This window comes from Myiozetetes cayanensis, unplaced genomic scaffold (genome assembly GCF_022539395.1).
Source record: "Myiozetetes cayanensis isolate MyiCay16 unplaced genomic scaffold, myiCay2020 scf1, whole genome shotgun sequence".
NCBI classification, from domain to species: domain Eukaryota; kingdom Metazoa; phylum Chordata; class Aves; order Passeriformes; family Tyrannidae; genus Myiozetetes; species Myiozetetes cayanensis.
In genome coordinates, this window is record NW_026086604.1 from 88,531,933 (window position 1) to 88,542,697 (window position 10,765).

Consider the following 10,765-nt stretch of genomic DNA (forward strand, 5'->3'; position numbering starts at 1 on the left):
GGTCCATATCTTGTTGGTGCTACTGTATCTGCAAGTGTGCTCCTGCCCCAGCCTTCTTCTTTCTGCCACACTCCCTGCTCCCCTCGGGGTTTCTTCTGTATAAAGAATAGAAAACACTACAAAAATAAAAAATTCTGGAAAAAAACTTGGCAAACCTTGCTGGTAAAAAAATCTTAGCTTGCTAAACCGAATTTCAGTGAGATGGAATAATCCTAACATCTACAATTACACTACTAAATAAGGACTCTGTTTTCTCTAATATAAAGGTTCTGATTCTCCATCATGAATGTCAAGTAAAATTTTTCTTTAGACTTCAGCAAGTGGGCACAAGTGATGCACACCATAATGTGCAACGGCAAAACTCCCCAATGGACCATTACCCCTGATTCTTGGAGGCAGTCCTGCATTTGGGAGACAGTCAAAAGGCTTGCTTCTTCCTCCATTCTCAATCTGATGAGTGACTTAAGACAAGTCATGTTGTACCTTTGTGTCCCTGTTTGTCTTCCCTACCCTTCCTGTTCCATGAAGAAACTGATCTTCTTTGTAAATTAGTACAAAATGCAGGAATGAAAAAAATTTGTGTCAGAGCCAGGCAGAAGAAAATAAAGCAATGTGATTACCAAAACCTTGTCTTTAAAAAGACAAAAACATGCATTCGAAAGGTTGTTACACAAAAGACATCCTCCATCTGCACTGGAGTATTGGCCACATTAACCACAGTTGCTTTGCACATCACCTTTCAACCTCAGAGCTGAACCTATTACATGGCCCCTGGGAACACACATTCCCTGAGACCCAGGATTGGATTACTGTTATGTACTGCACTGCAGCTGACTGTGGAATGAATGGTCATGCTGAGGAAAGCAAACAAGACAGCCTACAAGGTCCTGGAGATCACTTTCAGCTATGAGAAAGCTTCTTTATTTTTATACCTCCTATTTAACTGCTAATCCTTTTGTTTGAAAGCCACAACAGCAGAGAACATACTGCAGGCATAGCACAGAGACATCAAAGCAGTCAGAACAGGTAGCAGCAGGACATGTCTTCCAGAGTATCATAAAAAGGAGCCTGGACCAGCTCCTGCGTTTTCAGCCAGGAATAGCTTTTAAAGTAAACTCATTTGGAAGCAGGGTAGAGATGTCCATCCCTAGCTGAATCACAAGCTTTCAGGGACTGCACAGACTCAGGTGGCTTTGAAAAACTGAAGGTTCTTTGAACACCCCAAGTTTGTTAGCATGCTTTTAGGAATGGAAATTATTGCTATGCAAATGAAAAACATAAGCCATATTAAACCATGTTCAGAAAAAGGAGCTACAATAAGACAAAGCAACTGAACAGATCAAGGCTGTGTATGTGTTCAAGCAGGTGGTGCTCTCAGGACAAAGAGACCCAAAGTATCAATAACCTTAGTCCCAGAAGCAGAGACACTAGGAAGGCAGTTGAAGAGACATTGGGGGGTGGATGAGACTGGCTTAAGAACTCTGGTCTAAAATATGGGTTTGATACCTGACTTTGACCTCCTGTGTCTTCTGGGCAATTCCTTTTGGTGGAATTCCATCCTCAGTCAGCAAAGTCAGCAGTCCGTGGGGAGGTGGAAGAGGGCATGACACACAGTTTTCTTTCCACTGCTCATAGGGAAGATCTTTTTCTTTAACTATGTGGTTTAAGCTCCCTCCCACAACTTTTCAAGTCAAAGACACTGGATTAATCATGTCACAGAGGAAAATACTTCAGATCCAAAGCAAGGAAACAGCTTCTTGCCTCACTGCAGTGACATGAAGCAGGAAGCTCAAAAAGCCCACATCTCTCACTTCATAGTTCCAAAACCTCTCTCCAAAGACATGGGAAATGGACGTCCAAAGCCATGGACACTCTTGGTAACTGCTGAAGGATGCCTATTCCTTAGCCTATGATAACCCAGAATCCAACAGGCATTCCAGCCCACTTCCAATTTCCAATGCCACCATCATTCAGAGGCAAGAACGCTGCCTTCCTTCAGTACAGGAGAAAGGAACATGGTCTCCCCTGAGCTGCTTGAGCATGTCATTTCCTATTAAACCAAGGTAGAATGGGCATTTATGATGAATTTTACTTCATATTTACTTTACGTGCAGCTTTGTGTCTGGCATGGAAAAGTGAGAAAATGTTGCCTAAACACATGATTTTTTGCTGCACTGGCTTGAAGAAAGGCTGGTAGCCTCTTTACAAATCTACTGCTTGTTTGAGAATTTCTGCTATTCTCATGAAACCAAATTCAGGCACATTTCTTCAAAGGCTCTGGGAAAGAAGCAGTAGTACTCTGCTGCAGGGAGTTCCACATCAATGCGAACACTCTACTCCTAGTGCAAAAGGGCTGAAGGAAGCATGGTATTAGCACTGAGACGGGATATAATGTCACAGAAAGCACATGAAAAGCCCCAGCACTGACCATTTTACTCTCTGATAATGCCATTCACAACTGCAGAACACCCCTATGACTCGTGTCATGGGCAAGGATTAGTCTACATTCAGCTCTCTTCATAGTGAACTAACAGATGAAAACAATCACTGACATCAGTTGGCCAGAACCATTGGCATATTCCCACAGCAAACCTCTGCTTGGAATCATTAAAATACACCTACACACTTTATGATTGGGGGCCTCATCTGGTGTGTGAAGGAGGACATGAATAGGGAAAAAACTGGATCCACTTAGCCTGCCATGCCAACATCAGACTGCTGTATCAGAGCACACACTAATAATTCCCACAGAAATTATCAGCAATGGAAGATGGACAATGTCAACTTATTATGAAACATCCTTCCTTCCTTTTATAGCATCTGATTGCCTACCAATCAAACTCTGGGTCCTGTTCCTGGACAGAATTCACAAACACACACACCCCTCCCACCCCTTCTACACACTTACCATAATGGTGTGATGTGGGAACAGGGCACGGACACACTTCACAAACTCCACAAAGTGCTCTGAATAGCCATTTGCCACATCCAGGCAGATGTATCTGATAGGTGGAATGGCCTCTAGAATACTTTTTAACTTGTCCAAATCAGCTTTTCCACTACCTGAGCTTGCTGCTACATGCTAGAAAAAGACAAGGAGAACAAAACGGAGTAGTAGGTTTCAAAAACTGGGATAAACAGACATAATTCAAATGCTTTTTTCTGCATAGTCATACAAACTAGTGAAAATCACAATATATAATACAAAATAAATATCTTTCTGGGAATATCAGTGTTATTTCTGTTTTGTTTGAAGTATATAAAATAAAGAGAAATTAGCATTTTATCAGCTTTTCATTAAAAAGTGGATTGTTATATAATCATCTAAGATGAATGAAGGTTCAGCCATCCTCGTATTAAACAAACATAGAAGAAGCCCTAACTTAGTATATTTACAGAAAATTAGAGTGGCAAAATTTGGGGCACTGTCAAGAGAGTAAAATCTGTGTCTTTAAGTTCACCAAGCACTCCTTTGATCTACAGAATCACCAAATAGTTTTGTTTGGAAGGGACTTCTGGAGACTGTACAGTCCAATCCCTTTCTCAAGCAGGGTCAGCTACCATTGAAAACAAGCAGATTGCTTCTTCCTTTTTCTTCCTATGAGTCCTTTCCAAAAGAAGAATAGTTTCCACAGCTGCTGGCCCACAAAACCTCTGCAGAAATCCAAGGTCACTCAATATTTAATCACTAGGAGATCCTACTCCAGTCATTACGAACCACAAATAAGTTAAGTTAGAAAGCATTCAGACACAGGACATTTGTGGGACCACTTTCTACCCTATAGTGGTATGTAAGTAATCCAGACTGAGCTAAGTGCTAGGCTTGCTTTCAGACAATCCTGTTATCTATAGCCTTTATAACATAATTCTAAAATGTTCCACAGGTAGAGACAGAATACAGCTGTGTGATATTCTTTTCAGTATAGAAAAAATTTCAAAACTGCACTGAATTCTGAGGAGAAGAAGAAATAGCCAAGCATACTCTTATACTGACTCTCCTGGTACAGGAGCCTGCCAGAAGAACACAAAAGAAATCTGTATATAAAAAAGTCCAAACTCTATAAGTCAATGTTTAAATATAGTAAATAAATTTACCTGTTATCTCTCATAGCTTAGGCTAGGACCCTGTGAACAAGTGGGGTAACACAGCCAGTAGCAGCACAGAGTGAACTCTAGTGCAATGAGGTAAGACACGTTATGTTCTGACAACTTTCACTGCTCATCCCAGCTTGGGCCCAGCACCTGGATCCCTCCAGTCCGCAGTCCAGGTTCACTTGCACACCTGATAGCAAAGACTCTGCCCAGCCCAAGGGTTTGCAGGGCCAGCTTGTGGCTGGGTTACTCAAGGTTATCCACATTTGTGAAGTACCACAGCTTCGAACAGCAACAGAAGCACAGCAGTTAGACCTAATCCCAAGTATTTCCTTCTTCTTTGTTTGGGATACTTCTCTGTTTCCATTCCAAGCATATATAAACTTTGCTTTTTTGCATCTTAATATAAGCACTTTCATTATGGACTAACACAGCTATTCTTTTTTAATCAGGACAAGCCACTTCCCTTCATGAATTTAAGAACAGCAAATATCTTCATTCTGCAAAACCTCACTTGACAACAGTATTCCCAAGAGACTCCAGTGTATGTGAGTTCAGAACAAAGCAATAAACCATAATAATTTACAGTACAAAAATGTACCTCAAGGCATTCTGGGTGATTGGCAGCAAACAGTTTCCATTCTTCCAGAGAATAATGCTTGTGAATTGCAGTGAACATTGCATGCTAGCAAAAAAAAAGAAAACTGATATTAATGTCCAAGTTAGTCATCTTTCCCTCAGTTGCAAAATAAGGCATTAGAAATTCCCCCTTTAAGTACAGGCTCATCCTGATTGAAAGAAACAGTAAGAGTGAATAACAGACCATGCAACTCCAAACATCTTCTCAAAGGTAACTTGGTATACTTGGCCAACCTTTCAGAATCAGGTTTGTGATGCGTTTCATGAAGCTATTGTCACTATTTTGAATGTGCCAGAGGCTAATTAACTTAGAAACTGCTATAGTTTTATCCAATAACCTACACTTTCAAAACCTGACAGCTATTTTTTTTTCCTGGCAGGTAGCACAAACAGCCCTCAGATATCAAGCTCTAAAAGATCCATCTGAAGCTGAGCTACACCCAAGATGGAACTTCCCAGTATGGAAGCATCTCCAGTGAAACTATCTTATAGCAAGAGCTCTGTTTGTGGCAACTGTGTTGTTGTAAAAGCACAGCTGCCTTTTCTTGTTCTGAATTTTAAACTCATGCCCCTCCGTTTCAAAAACAAACTTTGCTAAAAATTAAAAAAGGCTGCTCATTGTCACCCATCTGCTTTCCAACTGTTGCAGAAATGAGAGTCAAGACTTACTTTTGCCATAACCACGGCCATTTCAAATGTCCCCACAGTGTCCATGTTTGCCACTATAATGGGAATTCCTGTGTATGTCTGCTTGGAGTTGCGGAAGGTGAAGGTGCGCGTGAGGTCAACCTGCAATGAACAGACACATGTTCTTTTAAGCAACGGATTGCAGTCTAACAGGAGTTTTGTCACAGATTTCAGATACAGCAGGTTTCGACACAGCTTCTTGATTTTCCTCACATCTCCTGTTCCCTTCATTCCACTATTACATCACTTAATTTATTTTTTTAACAACTTCTGCCTTCCAAATGTGAAAGAAAATATGTTTCCTCTGTTAAAATGAGTTCTTATGAACAAGAGAATCAGAATAAAAGTAGTAAGAAAAAAAGAAACAAGGCAGAAGTGTTTCGAAAGGAAAGACAAAGAGGACTGTGGATTATTGTAAGCAGAAGTAAAATCAGCTGTTTGTTTGGCTGCCTGAGAAACCCAAGTTGAAGTTCTAATTCCACACAAGTCAGAACTACAACTCCCTCTCTCACAGAGGACTTTGTCCCAGTCTTGAATGTAAATGACTATATAATAAAGCATGCTCTTACTTTTGGTCAGTTACCAGCACTCTTGCCACACAATATGAACCATCATACCTTGTCTTACTAAATCACGAAGCTGCTAGTTTCTAAGTTAATGATTTACAACTGCATCCGCTTTCACCTTCAAAGTTATTTCTTCTTCAGCATCTTAAAATGATCGTGATAACATCAGGCATTTTGTTCCTTACATTTGCAAGAGGTATTATCAGATTAGACCAGTTCCCACTGGTCTACTTCACATCTTATAATAATAAGGGGGAAAAAGATGTAAAGGGAGGGGGAGGAGGAAGAAGAAAAAAAAAGGGAAAAGAAATGCACAACTGTAAGATTTTAGTTTAGTCTCTTTAGTAACAGTGAAAACGAAACCTCTCTCAGTTTTTGATACTCCTCACTGCTGCTTTAACCCAGGAACATTTGGAGACCTGAACTAAACTGAAATCTATCACCAGAAAGAAAGCAATATAAAAATTATAGGACTCTGATTATTTATTTACAACACATTTTGAGCACTGTTATATTGCAGGCTACATTCTGATTAATATAGTGCAGGATATACTACTGCTTTGTTTAAGACAGAAAAAGTGGTCCCTCAGTGATATATTGTAAATCAGGTTCTCATTTTATATAAGCTCATTAAGGGAAGGGTCATTGAGGTAAACTAGCTAAGATTTATCTTAATGGAGATTCTCCCTTCTTCCCATTTACTATCAGAGAGGTCAAATTCTCCAGCCATTATGGATTCTTATGGAAATTTCAGCTGTAGCTAACATTAGAAAATAGTACAAAGAACGTAGGTATGAAATAAGTATGAAAATTTAATTTATCTTACTCCTTTTTAATGCAATTTGTTAACTAGAACCAAGCGGGGGAAAAAAGAGTTTCTCATAACCAGTTCCACACAGATACCAGTACCAGAACCACTGCATTACAGTTTTGCAAAGGAAAAACATCTTTTTCAAAGGAACTTTAGAGAAGAGTATGTTTAAAGAAAGTAAAGTATGTTTAAGTAGACTCGTTTAAAGAAAGAAGTAAGAGCATGTTTTTAAAAAAAAGACATCAAAATAGACAGTAAAATAGACACAAGATGAGGTAAGAACATGCCTTATAATTTTTTAGTCCTTTACACTTTTAGCCTGCCCAGAACCCACAGCAATAAATACCAATGATGAGTTATCTGTTGTATAAAAACTATGACCTGTGCTTGATAATTACATTTTGTGCTGCTTCTTGTTTTGTGAGAGACAATGTACAACCACTGCTCAGTTTCACCTTTTCCATTCCACTCCTCACTTCATGGACTTCTAGCACATCCTCCACAGCTGCTTCTCCTCCATACTGAATAATCCTACTGTGTTTAGGTTTTCCCGCAAAAGCTAACAAGTCTAACCGGTTTTCTTTAGTACCACTAATAGCAATTCTGATAGTCTTTTTGTCTCCTTGACACTTGAATCCAAGCATCAAATTTTCTGGTACCTTTTCAAAAGGAGAAAGCAACCATGGAAAATGAAGACTGTGCAAGGAATCAAAACCAAGTACCAACACAGCAAACCTACATGATTTGCAAACATCCCAAATCGCCTCTCTAAGAAGCTGACTTAATCCTACTGCTTAAAAAGCTATCCTTATGCAAAATGAAGCATTCGCACCAGAGAAGCAGACACTTGCTGATATAAGCTTCAAAGCAGCAGCTTGCTGGGTAACAGGCACTGTAGTGTGCTGCCTCTGTTCCTCTGCCAGAACTATTTATTTATATTCTTGTTTTGAAGCAGACTGGGGCTGTCCATTTCAGATCTGGCTCTCACAGACTGTTTATCCCTGTTGCCACAGCCTCAGTGATGGTGTCCAATTTCTTAACCTTCATCGGTTTTCACTGACCCCCTCATGACACACACTTTTTCTCATCTGAAATGTTTTAACAGTTCATCATAGCCACCCGTTACAACCCTGCCATATCAGCTCATGTTCCTCCTATCGTTTTCCCTTCCCAGCACCCCTTCTTTCCACAGCATGCACACAGCTAAATATACAAAACACAGCACTTGAAGGAGCCATGTGCCACTCACTCGGTGGAGCACAGCTCCACCTGTTTGCCAGGCCAGCACAGTGAATTTTAAGGAGACCCACAAGTTCCCATACAAATGGCTGGAAAGTACCCACAGGCCTTATGAGCACATGATAAGGAGTTAGTAACTCAGCCAGGGCACCGTTCTTTGTAAACTAAAAATTACTCGCCAGAGATTACCTTTCAACTTAAAGAGCCTCTCTGATCTTACACCTCGTAATGGCAAAGAAGTTTTGCTTAGCTGTTGTCCTAAAAATCCCTGGCCACAGTCCTCCAATAATCAGTCTCCCCGCTTCCCTTTCCCTTTCTACCTCAGTCTCTCTTACAACTCTGCGTTGCCTGGAGAAAACCTTAATCCTCTTTTCATCGCCGAACACAACATAATTCCTTCTTTAGTCAAAGTAAATCCTTTGTTAACCTTGGGGTTATGTGGGGTAAACGAGAAGGCACCTTCGATCCTGAGGCAGCCATCTTTTTGTGTGGAGGCAATCGATCCTCATGGAATTGATTTCCTGGGGTCTTTCCTGATCCCTGATGAGAAATAACTACAGTACTGTTCTGGCTAACAGTGGCCCCGGGCTAGCAAGGACAGAGAGCCCCGGGCAGCTTCAGCCGCGGGGGACCCTCGGGCTCTGCCCACGCAGATCACTCGGGGCTTAAACCCAAGCGAGGGTTAAACTATCCCACCGCCCCAGGTTTGATGGGGTTTTCCCCTTGATGGGAGCACTCCATGACAGAGTCCCACCCCGTGGCATCCTGCGCTCTGGGAAGCGCATCCTAGCGTCTTCGCGGGTTTTTACTGCAATTATTTTTTAGAAAGAGCAAGCACATCAGTTACTCGGTATCAGCACCGCCGCCCTCAGCCCCCGAGGCTGAGGGCAATGCTGCCTTGCCGGGCGCATTCTGCACCCGCTTCTGCGGTGCCGGTAACCGGACACCCCTTGTCCTGGAGCGCCGCCAGTCCACGGCCGCCCCCTCCGAAACGGGAGGTCACCCCCCGCTCAGCGCCGCAGAGGCACCTGTTAGGAGCAAACAATCCCTCACAACTCCCCTTGTATTTCTGCTTCAGGAAGAGGGGAGGACGGCGCGACACCGGCTTGCAGCGCCCGCCGCCCCCCGCTCCGCCGGGGCCGCGGCGACAGACGCCGCGGGCTCGCAACGCCGACCCCGTTCTCCCATCCTCCCGGGAGCAGCGGCATCCCCGCGCCACGCAAAGGGCGTCTCGATCAGGGAGGGCACTGCTACGTTAGACCGGGGAAATAAAAATAAAGCAGGGAGGGAAGGCGGGTTAAGGAAGTTAGGCGTTCAGAAGGGGGGGGGAGGGGGGTTGGGGGGAGAAGCATGCTGGGTTTGGATGCCCCCACCTCTGATCTGCTTTTGAGGCTGCTCCTTTTAGGTCTGAGCAGGACATCTTTAAAGTCCAGCTTGATGTCTGCGTCTACCCGGGGCATCTCGCTGGGGTGGCGGGGGTGCGGGGGCTGGGGCTCTCCTGGCGGCAGAGGCGGCGGCGGCAGTGGCGGCCCCGCTGCGCTGGCTGCGCTCCGCTGCACCGCGCCCCTGCAGAGCCGCGCCGAGCCGAGCCGAGCCGGCCAAAGCCCGCGGGTCCCGCACCGAGCGTATTTATAGGGCGCGGACACCGGGCCCCATCGCTTTATTAGGAGAGGGCTGTTTTTAGCCGGGCAGCCGGCCGGCCCCTGCCCCTTCTCCCGCCGCAGCCACCCCCCCGCCTCTCCGCCGGGCTGTGTGCGGTGGGGGGCACACGGGGACGCGGCGCCCGCCCGCAGCCGCCCCGTGCGGGGCGAGGCACCGGCGGCACCGCGGCGGCCTTAAGGGGAAAGCAAGGGCAGAGGAAATGGCGCCTCCATGTGACCGAGCGGGCGGCTGGTGCCGGCTGTCGGAGCCCGGCGGTGCTGATGCCGGTGCGGCGCTGATCGGACATCTTGGCCGCCCCCCACTCCCACCGCCCCGGGCGTGGGCTGGCGGCGCTCCTCGGCGTTGTCAGGGCTGCTGCAGCACGGCCCAAAATGTTCTGCCTCCAGGCATATAAAAAGGCAGTACTTGATCCTCCTGGTCTCTGGTGGGAGTTCGACTTCCCGGGGTGCTTTGCTCTGAGCCCGAACCTGGCCCCCTGCCTGGCCATGGTAAAACTGAGGCAGAGCTCAGCTTTTGGGGTTCTCCAGCTGGTCCCCATCGGACTGCAGAGCAGAGCAACAGCCTCAGTGTGGTTCTGGCCTTAGAAACGTTGAGAAATGTGCAGCTGGTTGGTCATAGAAGAGTGGTCACAGCACCAGCCACCTGCAGCTGCCTCTGCACAGTAATTTCCTATTTAGTACACTCAGAGAAACAACAAGGAGCTTTGCTTTTTTGCAACATTTTTTTTTCCACTTCCACAGGAGCCTGATTTGTGGCTTTATTTGCTTCTTTTTCAGTGGTTAGCCATGGTTCAACATGCATTCACAAACCCCTAATAGCAACAGTACTGCATGTGCTGAGTTCATCTGTAAAGGCTGGCACGTGGATCAATACAGGTTACCAGACAACACATGAGATGACTTCCACAGGAGCTTTGAGCCTTAAAGTCTATTTAATTACAAAGTTAGTGGGTTGTAAGATTTGGAATTCTTTGGAAGACACATGAGCTAAGCCTTGTTAATGACTGGAAACTGAAGCGTGGGAGGATAATGACTGGCTCCCCTTCCTCAGACACTTCGCAGGATCAGTT

At 44.6% G+C, this 10,765-nt stretch overlaps 1 protein-coding gene across 1 annotated transcript in view; it reads right to left on the reverse strand.

Annotated features, from left to right (window-relative positions):
- Positions 1–9,779, reverse strand: part of GMPR (guanosine monophosphate reductase) — a 43,628-nt gene extending 33,849 nt beyond the window's left edge. The window contains exons 1-4 of the mRNA XM_050314210.1: positions 9,408–9,779; positions 5,401–5,520; positions 4,694–4,777; positions 2,909–3,082 (exon numbers count right to left, since the gene is read on the reverse strand). Of these exons, the coding sequence (XP_050170167.1) occupies positions 2,909–3,082; positions 4,694–4,777; positions 5,401–5,520; positions 9,408–9,494 (465 nt within the window). The 5' untranslated portion in view covers positions 9,495–9,779. The remainder of the gene's footprint in view (positions 1–2,908; positions 3,083–4,693; positions 4,778–5,400; positions 5,521–9,407) is intronic.
- Positions 9,780–10,765: the final 986 nt, after the last annotated feature.